The sequence below is a fragment of the Gobio gobio genome (genome assembly GCF_949357685.1).
Source record: "Gobio gobio genome assembly, chromosome: 11".
NCBI lineage: Eukaryota > Metazoa > Chordata > Actinopteri > Cypriniformes > Gobionidae > Gobio > Gobio gobio.
This window is the reverse complement of record NC_137104.1, coordinates 22550145-22572136: the sequence shown is the minus strand read 5'-3', so window position 1 is coordinate 22572136 and position 21992 is coordinate 22550145. Positions and strand designations below refer to the sequence as shown.

Genomic DNA, 21992 nt, shown 5'->3' with positions numbered 1-21992 from the left:
CCCAGGACTTAAATACATCTTTATATGTAATTTTATAATTACTTATATTGTCTTTGAAATGGTTAAAATGTACTACTGAATGTAATGATGAGCAAAATATACTTTAAAGGGATAGTTCACCCAAAAATTAAAATTATCCCATATTTTACTTACCCTCAAGCCATCCTAGGTGTATATGGCATTATTATTTCAGATAAATACAATCAGAGTTATATTGTGTCCCTATTATGCTATTTTAAAGTTTCCTAATTTAGCCTCCAACAATAGGTTTACATGCATCAAAGGTCAAAAAATTTAATTTAATTTCATTCAAAGTTTCATTTTCAAATAATATACATTGCACATCACCACAATGTTCAATAATTCTCAAACGACTCGATGGATGAATCGGTCTCTCTAAATCCCTCCTTTCCGCAAGCCTACTCTGCTCTGATTGGTCGGACGGCCCAGTCTGTTGTGATTGGTCTACTGCGTACAGCGCGTATTTCAGAAACAAATGTCCATTACCATAACTGAACTTCAGCTCCGTCTGAAGGCTTCCGAAAGGTCAGCGATAGTACACACTGTAAAGACAGTAACGATGACATTGGTTTTACATCAATCCCAGCGCTGAATCGAAGATGAAACATTGGAAGAACTAGTTATTCAACCCAAACCTTGAGCAGGACGTTTCTCAGTGATGCTACTCAGTTTGAGATACATTATGAGATGTTTCAACTGTAATTCCTCGCCATCAGCATTAAAAAGTGTGCGTCCGTGTGTGTGTGTGTGTGTTTCTAATTTATTGCGGTGAACATGCAGGAATCAATCAATCAATATGTAAACATTTTTAAAACACTTTTAAGATTTGAAGTGCACATCAAGTGCACAATCAGTACAATTACGTGCATACATTTCTTTTTCACAAACAGTACGAGATGAGTTACAAATCAAAGTTGAATACTTAAGATGTTTAGTGAGTCAGAAGGACATTTGTTTAGATAAAGTGTGTTTTTTATCTCTTTTTGCTTCCTTCCTGTTAGTACATATCAGCTATCAATGATTCAGAAGGAACTGAAAGTAGTGGCTCTTGTTTTAACTTTGATAAAAAAAATTAAAATAAAAAACAGAACTGACTCTCTCGGGTTTACAAGAAACTCTAGCTGGCTTGTTATCAGCCCCAGTCACGGATTATTGCAAATGTTAACATTCCGCACACAACATTCCCCTGTTCTCTTCCGCAAATCATTTCCTTTCACATGATAATGTCAGAGTCTAAAATATGAATAACATTTCAATCAGTTACAATAAAATTGTATTTTTAATGTGTTGCCAAATGCTTCTGTTTTTATTTCTAGCTGTTTGCTCTTATAATACCATGATGTAACAAACATCTTCACTGTAGGTTTCAGAATCCCAGGACATGGCTGACCTCTTTATTTTCATTACTTGTTTACTACCAACAATGCGCCTGGACACACCTCATTTTCAGCACACCCATGGTCGAACAGATGGGCACGAGTGCATTTGCTATTTTAACAACGTGGTGCTGGATGTGAAAATGATAACTGCGTCAGGCTGAAACTAGCAAAAAACACGTGCGTAATGCGGCTGCCGTCTCATTGCGCCGGGTGTATGATAGGGCCATATAATTCTTATTGTACAAAGGTTTTGACACCCTCAATGAAAGTCTGTGGGACTTTTTAGTTTGATCGTCCGTTTAACGAAAATCGTAAGTTGGATCAGTTTAAAAAGATACAGCACACCGAGTCAGAACAGTCTGAAGGTCTGAGCCGAGTCTGGTGGTTGTATAGCTTGAAATCTCTAGGAGATACTGTTAAAATTTAGTCTCAGAAGAAGAAGAAGAAGCTTAAATAGTAGATCAGTATGTTGGCTCGGTCAAGCCAACATATTTTTTTCAACAACAACAACAATTCTTTATTTATTTAGTTTGTAAGTTAGTTAGTTAGTAGAGAGAGCGAGAGAAGTCATTTGGAAAGTGACCGAATGTTCCAGTTGCACATGGAATTATAACATTGAGCTAAATTTAGTTAAACAGGAAGTTCTAAGTAATGTAGCAAATGACTGCCAATGCTTGATGAACACTACCAACACTTTCAGTTCTTTTTCTAAAAGCGTCAAGGGACAATGCTCTAATTATCTACAGTGTGGCGGAAAATAAAATATGAAGATAAAAGGTGGAAAATCCGCTCGGTTTGACAAACAGTTCTGCACATCTGCCCTCAATTTAAATGTCAGAATATAAAGTCACAGCAATCTTATAATAGATTTGGCATTAATAATAACAACCACATAGATCATGCGGAAGTCAATAACTACAGTGATGCACCCAGGGGAACTTTACACCACTCACAATCTCTATCTAAAAGCTGAATAAGAACATTATGAACAATGAACAAAATCCTGATTTATAGTTGCGTTTAATCTCTTGCAACAGTTTGATAAGAAAGCTATTGCTGAAATTGCTTTTGTGTCCTTCCTTTGATTCCAGGCTAACTGAACTGGTCTGCAGAACGCATGAAGACATAAATATTGAGGTGTTCTAAAGGGCTAGGCAATAATAAGGATATAATGGTTTCATTAAACTTCCTGTGTGTCATTAAGCCAGCCGATTAGAAAGTACAGCCTAGCAGATGCCATTTACGAATGCTACTGAGGTGGTCTCTATTACCCAAAAGGCCATTAACATAAAACTATTCTACAGTGGAGATGAATGTGCACTGGGAAGGAAATCAGTAATAAAATTTCGATTGTCTCTTTAAAAATCTCTGGATCGTCTTCATGATTTAATGAAGGAACCTTTAGGTAACCTTTACACAATGAAAGGAAATCTTCAAGCACTACAGCATTTAGCTTTGTTGAATTTGCATGTGTTTTGAATAAAGCTGAATGAAATTGAAACCATTTGATTTCATTAGGACATTACAGGTTTTTAGCTATGTAATATGTGTGTTGTATGATTAATATTGGCCTATATGCATAGCCAGTGTATGTAATATATGCACCGTTCCTGGCCCATTTTCACGCTCCTGGCCCACAAATCATACTGGCCAGGTGTAGCTGCACATTTGCCTGACTATGCAATTCCTAACAGCAGGAAACTAAAACTTGCCAAGTCATTGTTTTTATTAGTTTTATTTCTGTAAGATATTCCCAGAGCGTAGCAATGGACCCGGGAAGTCATTATGGCACAATTAAACGAGTGTAGAAGATGGTGCAGGTATTGCCCTGGTGACTGCTGTAACCTGGAAACTGGTTTCCCTAGGGCGGTACCAGGGCACTCGTGAGACGAGCTGCTATCCGACACCTGTCGCTTTGTTTTGTTTGCGAGACTCAGGAACAAGGGAGCTGGGAGATACGTCACTAGTTTTTGGTTTCAGTTATCATTGAACTATGAGAAAGACAAGGAAAGAGCAAAGAGAGAGGTGAAGAGATACAGAGCGAAGAGCCAATAATTTGCTGATCTTTGAAATGGAAGGGATGAGACAATACTGCAGCACTAGAGAGATTTAGACACACACACTCGCACACACATACATGTTCACATGCAAAATGCTGCAAAATGATGAACTGCTGAGGATACAGCATTAAAATCAGCTTTTAAAAGGATTTCTTTCAAAGCACAATAAAGAAGAAGGATCAACTTTGGACTGAGAGATACGCTGTTAAATGACCATGAAGACCGGGAAGAAATCATTCATAGGTATGACGTTTTTTTTAACTAAAAACTAACCAGTATCACCCTATGTAACAAAGTTTGTAAATATTACAGGTAACACTTCACAATAAGGTTCCATTTTGTAACTACATGGTTAACATGAACTTACAATAGAAAATACTTCTAAAGCATTTATTAATCTTGGTTAATGTTAATTTCAACATATACAAACAAATCTGTAGGATATCTGTTAATTTTATTGACCTAAGCTAACATGAACTAACAATATACAGTATTTTGTATTTCAGTTGTATGTCTAATAACTAACCTTAAATGTAGGTGTTACGTAAACTCATTGTTAGTTAATGCGTTGACTAATGTTAAGTAATGGGACCTTAAAGTGTTACAATAAGGAGTTACCATTTTACTTTACAGAGTAGGCTACTGCTCTGTCCTGTTTAACTATGTGAAATGTTACTTCTAAATCTCCAATTTTATGAGATTTATTAAGATTTTTTTTTTTATTGATTCTTTGAAGGAAATAAATTGATGTACTCTAAATATATATATTTCAGAACTGAAACCTTTCATTTTGGTTCAACATTACCATTTATTAACACTGAGCTGCAGAAATATTCTGAACTGCATATTTGGGATGTCCAAAATACACTCTAAAAAATGCTGGGTTAAAAACAACCCAAGTTGGGTTGAAAATGACAAACCCAGCAATTGGGTTAAAAACATTTAACCCAATCCAGCGTTTGGGTTAAATGTTAGCCCAACCTGCTGGGTAGTTTTATTTAACTCAACTATTGTTTAAAAATTACTGTATTGCTTGCTTAAAATTAAAATTTAACAACTACTAGGCTAAAACAACCCAATCGCTGAAATAAAAAAAAAACAATTGCATTTTTACATCAGAATTTCACACTCTTTTAGTAAATGGACAATTTATTTACAAGGATCAAAAAGAGTGGTCTTAAAAAAGCTCAAATAAAATGTTATATTAGGTGTCTAAATGTACTAACATTTAAATTAATAATTTTATAAAATGTACTTATTAAAAAATGCTGGGTTAAAAACAACCCAATTTGTGATATTTTGGCAACCCAGTTAGTTGGGTTAGATGTTTGACCCAGCATGCTGGGTTTACATTCGTAACCCAATTATTGGTTAAAAATGACTACACTGCTGGGTTGATGTAACCCGAAATGGGTTGGAAATTGAATCTAGACATTTTAGTCATTAAAATTACTAAAATAACACACAAAACTACACCAATACAGACTTCAGTAATCAAAATTGTTAACCAGATCAACCACCCAGAAATTGATATGTGAATGCAAATTTACGAACATTAAAAAAAAAATTCCCATCACTCCCTCTGCATTACGACGGAATTCAATGAAAATGCATGAAACTGTATCACAGAAAGCCTGTGATTAAAGTCAGACAAAAATTTACTTTTTGAAGTAAATATGATTTTGAAATCTAATATGTATACATATAAGTTTTTACTTGTACATTATACTTTTATTATTAAACGTACCTGCATGTAATTACATCTATAATTACACTGTAATTACACTGTTGTACTGTTGTTACCCTATACCCTTCCCTGCATACCACCAAACCTGTCCCTAATCTTACCTGTATCTCACCTCAATAGCAGCAAAAGAGTTCTGCTATACAGCATAAACACAATTGTACATTTATTTTATTGTACACTTATTTTTTTATGTAAGTACATAGTTAAAGACACAGAGTGACCATAGACTGTACTTGCTGTAACAAAGACATTGTGATGTTGTGCACCTATAGGGTCATCTGTTTTTCCACCTTGTTACCAAAAATGTGGGACAACTCTGTATGATGCTTATGATCATGAAATAAACATCAATATTACATGGACAAATTTGCAGTAAATTTGAGTAACAGGATAACAGTAACAGGGTTGAAAATGTGGGTATATATGGAATATTTAAACTTAGATGTCACTAGGGGTTAGATAGTTGAGGACCAAACTCTTGTTTATATTTATTTACAAATATATGAGTAATGAATGTAATAACAACAGTTACAGTAACTTGTGTAACAGGGTTGAAAAGTGTATCTTGACAAATACAGCTTAAAGGGTTAGTTCACCCAAAAATGAAAATTCTGTCATTAATTACTTACCCTCATGTCGTTGGACACCCGTAAGACCTCCGTTCATCTTCGGAACAGAAATGAAGATATTTTAGTTGAAATCTGATGGCTCTGAAAGGCCTCCATTGGCACAATGGCACTTTACACTCTCAAGACCCTTAAAAGGTACACTGTCAGAAAAAAAGGTACATTGCTGTCACTGGGGCGGTACCCTAAGGTACATAACAAAAAAGGTACTAATATGTACCTTTAAGGTATTAATATGTACCTTTAAGGTACTAATATGCACTCTTAAAGTACTGATATGTACCTTTTGAGGTACTAAAATGTACCTTTCAGGGGTGAGTAAGGTACAAAGATGTACCTTTTCACTTTTGTACCTTAGGGTACCGCCCCAGTGACAGCCCTGTACCTTTTTTTCTGAGAGTGTACTAAAGACGTCGTTACAAAGTCCATCTCACTACAGTGGTTCTAAAATAATTTTATGAATCGGCAATAATAGTTTTTGTGCGCAAAAAAACCCTAAATAATGACTTACATAGTGATGACGATTTCAAAACACGGCATCATGAAGCTTCGAAGCGCTATGAATCATTTTTGGGTGAACTAACCCTTTAATATAGCTCCATATTTATTAAAAATAAAATGAGAAAATGGACTGATAAAATGTACTTCTCTTTATAACAGGTAAAAAAAATTATGTGCTAATATATATATATATATATTATTTTTATTATTATTATTATTATTAATATGTATTGCAGATATCATTAATGTCAATATTAAATTGTACAACCTAATTCGGGAAATTAGTCTGATTCAGGGGAATCAGAATACCAAATCCTGACTGGACGAGAGGAGCTGGGGATGGAGGAGAGTAAATTAGCTCTGGAGAAATGCGATAGCAGTTGATAATACTGAAAGAGCTTTATATATATATATATATATATATATATATATATATATATATATATATATATATATATATATATATATATATATATATATATATATATATATATATATATATATATATATATATATGATGTGATAGGCATCGTATTCGTATAGGTAGACGTGATCAGCTGACAGTCAGCTGATGCAAGCTTGACGTGACCTGCTAGAACTAACGCTATACGCTTGATACTTGGACTAAAGCTTCCGAAGAATTTTTTTTTCTTCTGTGGATTAACTTACACAGAACAATTGTTCACCACAAGACTAGTAATGGATGCTAACAAAGTACATGTTGATGTTATGCATACTTTAAGGGAGGCAGAAGTCATTGGTATATATTTCTCATGCCAGGTTAAATAACAGTTTCTCAAATATGACATTTGCACCGCCTTTATAAAAAGGATCAATATATTTATATAGGAACTGCATAGTTCCTTCTTTTGCTTCACTATTTGTAAATATTTTAAGTCCTTCATTTTGCAAACAGAAAGCCAATGTTACATATAAAATCATTGTCATGACACATATTGTGTTCAGCAGATCAGCTGCCAGTCCATCCATTCATTCATCCATCACAACAGACATAATCCACTTTAGTCTGATTTAGTTGTCAAGGCTTTGATCTCTTTGGCTTTGTGTTTGTTTCATCTGTCACATGAGTGAGCAGGATGCTCTGTTTCACTTTTCACATGCATGGCTTGATTGTGCATGATTTGCACATCATTCCAAAGAAAAAAAGACGTTTGATTATGTCTACTTATATTCTACTTTTACAAGTGTATAAATCGCATTTGAAAATATAAGGTCCCACTTTATATTAGGCGTCTTAAACCGTATGTCCTATTTAAGTTAATAATTTGATACGATGTACTTATTATGTACCTACATGTGTTAACATTGTACTTGAAAAATACCTGCATGTTATTATTAATTTCTGTAATTACATCTATAATTACAAAATTGAGTCTTTTCCATTAACCTTAACCATCAAACCCATACCAGTGTACCACCTCAATAGCAGCAAAATAGTTTTGTAATAATTTTTTGATGTAAGTGCATAGTAGTAAAGGACACTTGATATAAAGCGTAACCAAAAATAAAAATGGTCGTGGATGCTGTTTCATGTTAACTTCAATTATTATCAGTCAGAAAAAGAAACAACAATAGTTATCTCACACACATCACGTGTTTGAGAAGTGATCTTTTAGGGGAAATACTGTAGCGTGAAAACCCCAAACCGAGGCATTGTGATGTCACAAGCACTCAAATTTGAAAAAGTTTCCAGCAGACTTTCTGTGGGAATTCTGTAAATGCTTATAGCAGAGTGTCAATGGTTAACAAAGAAGACTATGGGCTTTGGGATAATGATATTAATTATGTTATTTGATGTTATAAACAAATTGCTAAATCTATATAAATAAATATGTAATTATATTTCTATTCCCCCTTCTATATGTAAAGCGCTTTGAGTGCCTAGAAAAGCGCTATATAAATGTAACAAATTATTATTAAAATTATTAATGATTAATTAAATTATTATTAATTATTTCTAAGTAACTATTTCAGGACATGTTCAATAGGTCAGAATTAATAGCTTGGTAAATATGATCAAAGATGGCTGTAAAAAATAAATCTTTCATTAAAAAAAAAATTCACAAAAATCTAACCTTTCATTGAAGTAAAAGAATTGAAAGTAGGGAGAAAATCACATTATGAAATAAATGCTTTTCTCCAAAACACATTGGACACAATTATTGGCACCCCTAGAATTTTTATGAGTAAAATATCTCTGAAGTATATTCCAATAATAATTTTTTAGGACACCAGGGTGAATGTGAAATTGAATTTGGAGATTTACAAATATTGATTTAATAAAGAGATTTTCCCCACATTTTCAATTCTTTTAATGAAAGGTTAGATTTTTGTGAATTGTTTTAATAAAATATCAAAAGGATTAACAATGGAGATTTATTTTTACAGGCTTCTTTGTTCATATTTACCAAGGGGGCCAATAATACATGTATGCCTATAATATTTCAATTTGTAAACATTTACATTATTAAAGGATGAACATTAATTAATTAGCAATCAACAATTTATTTATAAACTAACATTAACTACAAAATGCGGTAAAATAAAAGTTTAGTGTTGTTAGTTTCTAATACATAATGCATTAACTAATGTTATTGAACTTTATTGTAAATTATTTCCTATTGAATTGCAATATTGCCTATATGAATTGCAACTATTTGATGCTTTATTCAATTTATGGACTGTCTTAATGCCAACCAATGGTACAGGCCTGATAGTGTTTACTTGTATATGCGCGTAACTAGTTTTCTAAATCATGTCTGCCCTGTAATCAACATTTACTAGCAATAACAGTGGAAGAACACCCACCTGCAGAGGCCTTAATGCACATTACACTGCTCCTATTGAGCTCTATATAACACAAATACTACATTACATGATGAGCCATATGAAGGATGAGAAGAGAGAGAGAAAAATGCAAGTAGGGGGAGTCATGACTCAATCAGTCAAGACATCAAACATCAAGACCATGGGTCCGACTAGGCTAACAGCAGCTAGAGAGAAATCAATCTAATTTACATGAGTGTGTGGGCATGAGGTTGGTGCAAGCCAGAAAGGCAATCGGCCCTGAGCAGTGAGAGGAGGTGCAGAAGTCAAGAATAAACTCCCCCTTCTCTTCATATGATTCACTTCCTGCCCACCAGAGTGTGGCAGACGGTATCTGACCGAATGATACTCGACCTGTTATGCAAATGCACACTCTCAGTTGAGCAGCCAAGACCTGCGTCTCCACGGTAACGTGGCAAGTATAGTAACAGGAAATAAATAGTAATAATTGGATCTCTGACAACTGTGACAGAATGACTCATTCAAAGGACCCTCGGTGAGCAGCGGAAAGACTTTGCCACCTGTGTGCTTGGCATATGAGATACTGTTACAGTAACATGGTTATGTGGAAATATGGGCAGGTTAGTAGGGGAACAAAGAGGCAAGACAAAAAGAGAAAAGGTTATAAAGCTGAACAACCAGATAAAGTTACCTAAGCAAAGGGTGGATAATATTTTTGTTTCTCTGTTCTATAGTGTCAGCATAAACAAACAAATAATACAAACAACATCTTCAAATGAAAATTGATCTTTTAGTAAAAAAATTTTTTTTTTTTTTTTTTAAGTTTTTTAGATTCTTTATTTGTAAGGTTATTAGGTAACTAGAGATTTTGACTGGCCAAAAAACTAGATTGCAAGTAATCATCAGCCATCAGTATTTTTTTTATATTTCCAATTAAAAGAAATGTTGAGTATATAACATATAAATACATATCTATATAAAACAGACATAATAGCCTATATTATATATATATTAAATTAAACTAAAAAGTAAAGTTCATTGGGACAAACTTTGATGATGGCTTGAAAAAGCCGTATGAACGTTTGAGTTTTATAGCCTAAGCTTTAAATTTAGTAAAGTGGAAAGAGAAAGAAAAAGAAATACATTTGCTAGCATGACTTGGCATGTTGCTAACATGTTCTAACACATTGCTAACAGGAATTAGCATGGTGCTAGCATATTTTAGGATGTTGTCAGCATGAATTAGCATGTTGCTAGAATGTTTTATGTTGTTGGCATGAATTAACATGTTGTTAGCATTAATTAACATGCTGCTAGCATGAATTAGCATGTTGCCAGCATGAATTAGCATGTTGCCAGCATGAATTAGCATGTTTTCTAACATGATTAGCACATTGCTTACATTAATTAGCACGTTGCTAGCATTATTTATCATGTTGCTAGCCTTTTTAGCATGTTACTAGCATGAATTAACATGTTGCTATCTGAAATGCAGTGGAACCTGAGTGATGACAGCGTCAGAAGTGTTGACGTGTGTTGACTGTTCCAAAATGGAGGCACATCGACATGCCTGGAGCGGTCGAATGAGGCATCTACGTATAGGCCTACATACCTATGTGAATTAGCACATTGCTAGTAGGCCTATAATGTTGCTAGTATGTTTTAGCATGTTGTCCTATAGTCATTAAGCTTTGCTAATGATACACTTTTTTTCAATAAGACTTAGTCTAAGATTATTTGAACTGTCTAAGACACCCTCGATGAAAGTCTATGGGACTTTTCATAGTTTTGAATGAAAATCGTAAGTTGGATCAGTTTGAGAAGATACAGCACACCGAGTCAGAACAGTCTGAAGGTCTGAGCTGAGTTTGGTGGTTCTAGCTTGAAATCTCTATAGGAGATACGGTTTAAATTTAGTCTCAGAAGAAGAAGCTTAAATATCAGCAACCTGGCTTTGTCAAGCCAACATAACAATATATTTAATTGAGTCAACTTTGGATTTCCATGAATACACATCAATGACTTAAATTCTTAGCCTACATCTGAAATGCAGTGGGTCCTGATAAGCACTATCCAGTAGGCTATTCCACTGAACTAAGTGACCTTCCACAGAAGAACTTCTCCATCTTTTTGTTATTTGAAACCTTCAGCTTCAGCTGAATTTCCCTCTATGGTTCCACCTTACTGCGATCTGAAAGATATGTTTGGTTGGACACAAAGCATGTAACTCTTAGGCCAGGTAATGTCATGTCACCCGATCCTGCTTGTGTAAACAGAGCTTGGCAAGGCTCCTCATCTACAGGCGATTTTTAAAGCTCTCAAAAAGAACTCATCCTCTTTGTGTAAAATAAAAGGATACCAGCGGCATTATGTGTAGACCGGATTTACAGGTTATACATTCCAGAAGAAGTCCAAACTCCCAATTGGTTCTATGGAAGTGAAAATGCAAATCATATATGCACCAGGGTTATTATTGTTACCTAAAACTAAAACCATAAAAAAAATCCCATTACTTACTTCATTTCAGCAAGTTGCCAAAGCAACATTTCTCATTTTTCATTTAGTTTTCAAAATCGCACAACAAAATTATTAAAACGTTAAACTTCGAAGAAAATGGAAAATATAAAAATACACCCAGGGGTTTCAAACTGGGGGCCACAAGAGTATAAGGGGGTCTGCAGAAAACTGTATGTTTAAAGTAAAATGTATTATATATCCTTCCACTTTCTGGAGAGCGTGTGGCGGCGCTTTAAATAGCTGCGGCTCGGAGGCTTGCTCCCTCATTTCGTTGCATTGTACTTGTACATGTGTAATGACAATAAACTTGAATCTAATTTAATCTAATATATATATATATATATATATATATATATATATATATATATATATATATATATATATATATATATATATATGTGTGTGTGTGTGTGTGTGTGTGTGTGTGTGTGTGTGTGTGTGTGTGTGTGTGTGTGTGTATGTGTGTGTGTGTGTATATATAATAAAACAATTCTGTAATTAATCATGATTAATTGCAATTTAAAAAACTTTGGAGTTTTTAATATTTTGATATTGTAATAATTTCAGTTACTCTCCAAATTAATGAAGAAACAATTTAAAGACATGCAGTATATTTTAAATATTTGTTGTAATGGCATCTTTTTATGAATGAAGGCCAGTATCACTGATACTAATGTCTCTATGAAACATTAATGACGTTACATTACAGTATGAAAGCTACCAATTTCAACATTTATTAGGCTTTAAAAAATAACAACTTTTAATTTAAGTGAACTTAAAGGGGCTATATGCGTTTTTCTGAAATTTAAACTCGCGACTGACACCTGTGGCCAAAAAACAGAACTGCTCTTATTTTCTGCTCACTCTCGCAGCGGTGGTGACGTCACATCCGCAGACAGCGCGGGAAAAGACGACCCGCCAGAAAATAGGAAAAATAGGATACAGGCTTATAGGTGCACCCACTGTGAGCGGACAAGGTGTCAGTATGCTCATCAGGAGATGTTTGAGTCATAAATGGTAAAATAAAAAAGCTATTGTTATGTTTATTTTGGGGAAAAAGTTGCATATAGCCCCTTTAAAACAATCTTTACATAAACCCATTATAATAAATGTTATATTTACCCATGCACTTCCCTGTTAGACATAGTATACACAGAAATTGAATAAAGTTATCAACACCTTTTTAACCTTTTCAACACTTTTTTTAACTGCATACATAATAAATGAAATATAGATTAATCATCATTAAAGCTAAAAAAAATTCTGTTCCCGTTGTTCTTTGATGAACATTAATGATAGACAACATCAGTGCTGCTGTCACTTTAAGATCGGCCGCTGCTGAACATGATGCTGATCTGACTCGCTGTCCCGCGCATCTAATTTTCTCACAAGTTCATTTAAGACGTCATTTAACTAATGTAAGACTCCTAATATGAGAATACTCGACAAAACTGGCATTTTGGCAAAATTCTCTGTGTTGTTGTTATTTTTTGTTCAAGACCGAAACAGAACTCGATGTGTGAATGAGACTGGCACACGTGTGTGTGAGTGTGTGTGTGTGTGTGTGTGTGTGTGTGTGTGTGTGTCAGCGTGTCCCTCGATTGGTGGTGAATCAATATATCGTGTACATGTATGTGTGAATATGTGTGTGTGTGTGTGTGTGTGTTTTAATGGGTTGCTAGCATGAATTAGCATGTTGCTAAAATATTCTAACTAGCATCAAATTAGCATGTCGCTATATAATGAATTAGCAATTTACTATCATGATTCGCATGTTGCTAACATAAATTAACATAACATAAGTTAACATAAATTATCATGTTGCTAGCATGTTTTAACATGCTACTTGCATGAATTATCACGTTGCTAGCATTAATTAGCACATTGCTAGCATTATTTAAAATTTGCTAGCATGTTTTAGCATGTTGTTTTAGCATGTTGTCCTAGGGTAGTCGTAAGCTTTGCTAATGATAGACAGCTTAAATACTCTACAAGTTTTACTGTACAAAATCTTGACCCCCTCAAAGAATGTCTACGGGACTTTTTATTGTCCGTTTAATGAAAATTATAAGTTGCATCAGTTAAAAAAATAACTGAAGTTCTGACCTGAGTGTATATATATATAAAGCCTAAGAAGACTTCAGATGCAAACGCCTAAGTTCGTCTGATGTTTTTCTTTAAAATTACCATTTTTTGTCAGACTTTTATGGGTAGGTTTCTACCTAAGTACCGGTACTTCTGATTGAGCTGAGGCTGGGATTTAGTGGGTTTGAAGTGAAAGTATTTGATGAACGTATATGTGGAGAGCATTCACTCAGTATCGTTTTCTCATTTTTGACCAAGGTGGCTTTTAGAGGCTTTTGCATTGGAAGTCTTCATATATTTATATATTTCCAGTTATTTTCCCCCTTGATGTCTAACCTGACAAATCCTGTATATAAGATCGAGGATGGCATTGTATGCCACACTTATATAACTTACAACAAGGTCAGTGGACCACATTTGGAGAACAGGCTGAAAAATAAATGATGTGGCTCAAGAGTATCGGTTTACGTAAGCCTTGATGGCGCAGCTACTCACGGTCGGACGGTTTGAACATGGTGGCTTGTTCACAGATGAGAATCTGTTCGAACACAGGCTTTAACAGATTAATGATGTGCGTCATTACCAGTAATGCTGAGAATATTTTAGCACATCTGTTCAGCACAGGAATGTCTTCTGTTAACAGAGAGTCCTTAATCTTGTGCATTTAATTTCTCACTTTTCACTGCTTCGCGTTCTTCTTCATCATTACTGATAAGGATTATGGGTTAATCTGTTATACCTATATGATGAGATGGTGAGCCAGCTGTGTAGATATGTTCAATTGATAGAAAGAGCCCGAGTGTGTAATCTGGCTCACTTGAATGGAAACGCTTCCGCCTCCCTGAGTCCCCTAGCATCGCCCCCTACCGGTAAAACAGAGATTCGTGGGATCCCGTGACATCACATTTTGCAAGTCTCCTCGGTTACTCAAGTGATGTCAGAGCCTCGCCTCCACAACCACGTGTTCCGTATAAAAATACCAGTCCAGCACTGGCGGGGAAAGACACTAGCGCTGACCACCCAACAGCCTGGCATCAAAACCATAGTGCGCTTCGTCAAACGGTTTACTCCTGGGAGATCAGCGCGTTGCAATAAAAGGCTTCTAAAGGAATACACTCATCCTGTGGATTGATACTTAGAAAATAATAGTGATGGCAGTTACTCAGGCTGGATGTGACTTGACATACTGCAAGATGAGGGGGATCGTGTCAGTTCTCACCGGTACGTCTCTCAACAGATTTTGAGTTATTCTGATGTCTATAATAGGTTTTGCTTATTTAGTTATGCTTTAGGGAAAAACATGCAAATGTAGTTAAATAACTGTAATGGAAAGGGAAAACAGTCTATTTTAATTAGGTCTATTATTATTAGTTACGCTAGTCGCATTTTTAATTAAAAAAATATATGTTTCGTTGTATTTTTTCTTCGGGTTTTATTGTTTTTACATTGCTTAACTAAAATATGCGGTCGGTGTTTCACGAGAATGAAGGAAATTATGAAGTATCGTTCTTGATATCTGTACTGTACATACAGTGAGCATTGCGGTCTGTTGTGTAACACTGACACCGTTGTTGACATTAAACCACATTCACACGGATTCTGAATCACGGCATGTATAAAACATGATTTCTGGCATAGACCTGATGTGAAAATTATTATTTTACCGATAACCTTTAAGATTTGTAAGGGTTTCCCTTCAGCCTACGGCTGTTAGTGACGTCAGCTGTGGGTTTCCTTCTGACGTAAATGGTTATTTTTCATTTCAGCTTTTATCAAAGAAAGGAAGATGGGCTTAAACGACTTCATCCAGAGGCTTGTCTCCAACCCTCCCATTTGTCAACAGTAAGTATCCCAATATTTCATTATATGAGTGTGGGAATAAAAAAAAAAGAACAAAAAAGCATAATGCTGCTTTTACTATTACATGTAGATTTTTGTACCGGGAAAAAAGACATAGGCTGATGAACAAATAAGAGCATAGAGGATTTCTGTGTTTCAAAAGCAGCAAGAAAGTGGTTCAGGAAATTTCCATCATTCATTCACCAAGGCAACACTGTAACCTGTAGTGTATTTATATATAAGCCTTTATTGAGGTGACTGTACTAGAGCATGTAATCCCATCATCTGACTTTAGCTGTACATTCTGCTAATTGTGCAGGTTAATCTGTACCGGCCAGATAAAGCCAAGCACCAAAATAGTGCTCCACGACAAGCAGCTGTCCTGGCCGCCGCTTGGCTGCAATACTAAGCACCTTTGAGAAAATCCCTAATGTCCCCTAGACGAGGATAAGGGCCTGATTCAATTTAGTGCGGACCATTTGGTCTTAGAGTCATTCAGGTCGGACCAGCGGAAAATTTCTCCCCGCATCTCTACCCTCCATATGCTCCACAATATTCATTCATGCTGGAGGATGCTGGGGCTGTCCAAATGGTTCAGCCCTCAATAGACTAAAAGTCATCATTTAGGGCAGGAGGACTGTTTTTATGAAGGGAAATTGTTTTCAATAAAATATTAGTTGATCTATATGTCACCTAATATTCTAGCACCAATAACAGTTATCTTGTCAGTTAAAAAAGTCAGAAATTTTGAATTCTCCTACGCACCAGAAACAGCCCCTCATAAACTTCAACAACACTCCCATCTATCTGCGTGAAAAGGCATTACAAGAAATACAAGTAATAATTCATTTAAAGCAATGGTTCTCAACCTTTTTGACTCAAAGGCCCCCCACTGCCCAGCACAATATTTGAAGGCCCTCTATATAATATAGTACTGTGACTATAATATAATATTATAAGTATAACATATTATTAAGAGAAAAGGGGGACAAATATAAGTGTTTTCTGTTTGTTTTTTAATCATTTTAATTTAGTTAGACTGTTTTAATATGATGATGATGATGATAATAAAATAATAATAATATATTAATTGAAATAATTACACTTACATTTGGCCCCATAGATTTCAGTATCATTGAATATTTTTTTTTTTTTTTTTCAAACTGGGTTTTAAACAAAGTTAACTATTTGATAAATACAATAATATCCCTACCATTTTTTTTTAATCTCTTTTCTCTAGTGATGAGGTTGGTTCATTCTTAAAAATCGATGAAAACCAGAATGAGGAGCTGGAAGAGAATCACCTGTGTTTGACCAATCCCAGGAGCTCTTTGGCTGAAGAAACACAGTACGTAGTTACTCGTCCCTTCTTCCGTTCTCAATCTTTTGTTTGGTTAATTGGATTTCAGTTTCAGTCACTTGACTTACTGATGTTATTTAATTTCCTTAACAGGATCAAACCTTCAGATTTTGACTACTTGAAGATCATTGGGAAGGGGAGCTTTGGAAAGGTGGGCACAAACTTTTTTCATACAGTCAATGTGTAAACATTTATGTCATATTCTAAACTGAGAATGCTAACGGCGTCTTATTCCACAGGTTCTGCTTGCGCGGCACAAGGAAAGTGAACAATACTATGCTGTCAAGGTTCTACAGAAGAAAATCATTATGAAAAAGAAAGAGGTAAGACCTTATGCAATGTTCTCATAGATGTGAAAGCACTTCACCACAATCATAATAACAATGACACTGTTTTTCAGCAAAAGCATATCATGGCAGAAAGGAGTGTATTAATGAAAAATATCAAACATCCATTCCTGGTGGGGCTGCACTTCTCTTTCCAAACCACAGACAAACTGTACTTTGTACTAGACTACGTCAATGGAGGCGAGGTTAGTAAACAATGCATTCATAGCCAGAAAGAGGCCACACCTCAGCTCAAAAGAGACGACTAAATTCATGAACTCTTGGTATGTTTTTCTCCTGTAGCTGTTCTACCACCTCCAGCGTGAGAGGGTGTTTCTGGAGCCCAGGGCAAGGTTTTATGCTGCTGAAATAGCTAGTGCACTCGGTTACCTCCACTCACTGCACATTGTTTACAGGTATGTTAAAGCCTACAGTGCCTCCTAGTGGAGTACTTGATTCTGTTCATTATAATGGTGATCATGGGGTCTTACCTTTTCCTGTCAATTTTCACAGAGACTTAAAGCCAGAGAACATCCTCTTGGATTGTCAGGGCCACATTGTGCTGACAGATTTCGGTCTGTGCAAAGAGGGACTGGAACCCAGTGGAACAACCACAACGTTCTGTGGAACTCCTGAGGTAAGTCATTCATCAGACTATACCTATAAGACTATACCTTGGGAAAAAGAAGTGTGCATGATTGTATTGAATATGCACTTGAATTTACTTTAAATCTTAAAAGTATATTTTTAAAAAACTGTTATTGCTGATAATATTATAATAAAGAAATAAAGGGACACTTAAGTGTTGGCTAATTAAAGAGAGCACACTTTCATGACTGTTTAACACACTTAAGTACACTTTTAAAATGTCAAAACGAAAAGTTTTACATTGAAGTACATGTCATGCTTGATTTGTTGACTAACATACTAAAGCACATGCAAAGAACTTGATTATAATGTTAACTGTAGTGCGTTATTCAGTATTACCTTCCAAGTGAATATATTTTAAACATACTAAATTGTAACTTTATCACAAACAAGTTTCAATAGAAATGACATTTAAGCATATTTTACCATACTGTATATATTATTTCTGTAATAAGTGCTCTTTTTTAAAGTATCTAAAGTGTACTTTTTCATGGGGGAATACAAGATAGTTTGTCAATATTTGACAAGAAATTCTGATTTAAACAGTGTTTTCATTTCTTTCTTTTTTCCCCCACAGTACTTGGCACCTGAGGTGCTCCAGAAACAGGCTTATGATCGTACAGTAGACTGGTGGTGCCTGGGATCAGTACTGTTTGAGATGCTGTATGGACTGGTGAGAAGTCTTTTGCCTGAAAAATGACTAGATCAGCTGTATCAAAGGATAAATTTGGCAAACAATTAATCTTCTGCTGTGTTTTTCTAGCCTCCATTCTACAGTCGCAACACAGCCGAGATGTACAACAACATCCTTCATAAGCCTCTAGCCCTGAAGCCTAATGTGTCCAATTCTGGCCGTGACCTGCTGGAGGGTTTGCTGCACAAGGACCGTACCAAGAGACTGGGGTTCAAAGATGATTTTGTAAGTGGAACATCACACCAATGCAACTCGCATATGGTTTATTTTCCTGGGATTTGTGATTCTTATCCAAACTTTTGTTTATTTGTAGCTGGAAATGAAGTTTCACAGCTTCTTTTCTCCCATCAACTGGGACGACCTCATGGCCAAAAAGATCACGCCTCCTTTCATTCCTTTAGTGGTAAGTTAACTCTTTACCTGCCTAGTAATAATTTGTAATAACGCTAATACTAAACTTTTTAGTACATTTCAAATCATTGTTTTAATAATCTTTTGTAATGACATTAAGGCAAGACACTACAGATGAATAGAGTAAATTTAATTTAATGTTAAACTCATAGATATCACCACACTTCCCCAGTTAATTAATCACAGCATGTTAAGTCATTAAATTCTGTATTAGAAATGTTCTGAAATGTTTTATTATGCAAATGAGGCAGTAGCTAATTAAAATGCACTTATTTGCATACATTTCCAGAACAAAAAACCTAAACATTGGGAAAAATTTCAGGTTCAAAATTCTTGTTTTATTTGGTTGACATATTAAAGGTTTTTACAGAGGGGATTTTGGAAATATCATTTTATCACTCCATAAAGAAAATAAATACATTGTCACCATGTTTGGTGTATGTTAGTGCTACTAAAGTGGAGATTTCTGGTTCTAAGAAAAAGAAAGAAAAAGGTATTTATTATTTGAAAATATACAGATGCAAATACATCAAGTATAATAATAAACACTTTTCTTTCTATTAGTCTACGTGTTATGGAAGCAAAAAAGCCCTGAATCTTAAAAAAAACAATGGTCTTGGTGTCTTGCCTTAAAGTATATTTAATTATAGTATGGTATGTTTACCATAAATCCTTGTCTCTCTTCTCTCTCTCTCTCTCTCTCTCTCTCTCTCTCTCTCTCTCTCTCTCTCTCTCTCTCTCTATATATATATATATATATATATATATATGTAATACATTGTCTCTATTGAATCTACAGAGTGGTCCCACTGACCTTCGGCACTTTGACCCAGAGTTCACACACTTACCTGTGTCGACCTCCCTATGCAACACCGATAACCTGCACATGACCAGCAGCGTGCGGGAGGCGGCTGGAGCGTTCCCAGGTTTTTCTTATGGTCCTCCGGCTGACCTTGCCTTCCAGTAACAGCCTCCGTGACACCATCCAGAGTGTCCATTCCAGCATCTAGACAGAAGAAGGACCACAGGGTGGGACACTTAGCTCTTCCAATTTATTTGCATGTACGACCTGGCAGCACAAAGGGACACTGATACAACCCGGACATGCCCAGGAGGAACATGGGACGTTATAGGACAAGCTACAGTAACAACTTCCAGAAAAGATGCAATGTGTGCCAATGGTTGCAGAGAGGAGCTGAGCTTCTAGAGAGAAAGCTTAGAAGTGCCTGAGAGTTTAACTGATGGGCAGGGGAACAGGCATATTGACTGTGGCTTGCCGAAGATGATGGCACCAGCTACTGGGCGAAATGCCTTCTGTGATCTTTTGATCAAAATGTCTTTGGATGTTTTATGTAATTGTATTTTTCCTGCATCATTGCACAGTGGAGGTAAAGGATCAAGAAATGTACAAAATATATGGATGGTTCGAAAAGGGGAATGATATACATCAACCCCTATCTGTACAAGAGGATACACAGGCTGTACGACTCAAATATCAATACATTTTTAATGAGTACATTTATTATCTTCTTCCTATTGACAAATGTTAATTTAATAACTGCAATATTTATCATACTGCATTATGTTAGTGTGGTTTGGCTTAATTCTTCAGGTCCTAGATTTATATTAGAAGGGAAACTAGTTTAGATTACGAAGCCACAAGGCTTTTAGCTGTGATTATTTGTCTGAATGAGTAGCAGACATCCTGTGTTCCTCCAAAAATGAATATTTTGTCTTACAAGTACTTTCTTTCCTTTTTTTCTCCAATGCCAGCACTTTTACACAATATGCCAGACACTGTGTTTCTTGGGAAGGCAATTTTACTAGTCGTACATTACATTCTTTTAACATACATTTACTGAGATGGATGTATGTTTTAAACATCCATTTATCATCATTATCAGAAGCAATTGCTGTCTACCGAAAACACAGCATGTCGATTAGATTGTATTAAAACCATTTGCGTCATGTATAGAAAATATATATACTAGCCCAAAAGGAACTGTTTTTTTGTTGTTTTTTTCAAATTGTGCCTGTTCAACTAATTTATGTATGTTGTGATGCATTTCCACGTGTGTCTATCATTCCTGTCTGCATCGTTCTGGGTTGGACAGGGACATGGAATGCTGTGCAATAGAAATGGTGACTTGATAGAGATCTGAACAATTTGTCATGCAAGACGTTGTTGGGACGATTGAGTGGCATCGACTTAATGAAGAAGAGGGGTTTGGATGCCCTCATGAAATGCATCCCTATTTTTATTGTAATATATTTCATATCATTGGACCAGTAATGTGCTATACGTTGTTTTTTAGATAACTACAAACATGGCAATATTGATAAAGTTTATTTTCTTCCATTTTTGGAAGTTATTCATATATTGTTTTATATTTTTCCATGTATATTTATTTACATGTTATTTTACCTCTAATGATCAGAGTATTAAATTCTTAGAATGATGAAATATTGGAGAATGATCTATTTGAATGCTAAATAAATATTTAAAAATTAATTCATACATGTCTTAGTGTATTTATTCCTCGAGAATTAGACCTTATAGAAGTGTGATGCAGGGCTGCGACCAAACTTTCCATCGACTGTTTGCCACATGGGGCAGAGAGCAGCTCTTTGGGTTTTCTGCTCCATTCCCCTTGGAGTTCAACACTTTTCTTCCTACCTTGGGGCAAACAAAGAAAGATATGAATTGTAGATGGTCCCATTTTAAATGTTTTAAGGGCCAGTTCGGCAGGTTCACTCACCAATATAGGAGGGACAGTGTCACAAGTTCCCATGTTGAGATGCCTCACTTTTGTTATCAGAGAATCGGGGCTATGCAAGTAATATTGAGAAACAGCTTCACTCTCCCCGGCATTCTGATTACACACACCTGAACATTGTTAAAGGAACACGCCGACTTTTTGGGACTTTATCTTATTAACCGTATCCCCCAGAGTTAGATAAGTCCATATG

General features: G+C 35.4%; 1 protein-coding gene across 3 annotated transcripts in view; it reads left to right on the top strand.

Annotated features, from left to right (window-relative positions):
• LOC307133657 (serine/threonine-protein kinase Sgk1) overlaps positions 1 to 21539 on the top strand; it is a 51932-nt gene extending 30393 nt beyond the window's left edge. Inside the window, exons 1-12 of one of the 3 annotated variants that reach the window (XM_079828827.1) lie at positions 3313 to 3703; positions 15511 to 15586; positions 16824 to 16931; positions 17037 to 17094; positions 17183 to 17266; positions 17344 to 17475; positions 17573 to 17685; positions 17783 to 17906; positions 18495 to 18590; positions 18681 to 18836; positions 18925 to 19014; positions 19822 to 21539. In XM_079828827.1, coding sequence (XP_079684953.1) covers positions 3670 to 3703; positions 15511 to 15586; positions 16824 to 16931; positions 17037 to 17094; positions 17183 to 17266; positions 17344 to 17475; positions 17573 to 17685; positions 17783 to 17906; positions 18495 to 18590; positions 18681 to 18836; positions 18925 to 19014; positions 19822 to 19989 — 1239 coding nt within the window. In that variant the 5' untranslated portion in view covers positions 3313 to 3669 and the 3' untranslated portion in view covers positions 19990 to 21539. Of the gene's footprint in view, positions 1 to 3312; positions 3704 to 14736; positions 14966 to 15510; positions 15587 to 16823; positions 16932 to 17036; positions 17095 to 17182; positions 17267 to 17343; positions 17476 to 17572; positions 17686 to 17782; positions 17907 to 18494; positions 18591 to 18680; positions 18837 to 18924; positions 19015 to 19821 lie in introns of those variants that run through there. The other 2 variants (XM_079828826.1, XM_079828825.1) reach the window with 2 other exon arrangements.
• The last annotated feature ends 453 nt before the right edge of the window (positions 21540 to 21992 follow it).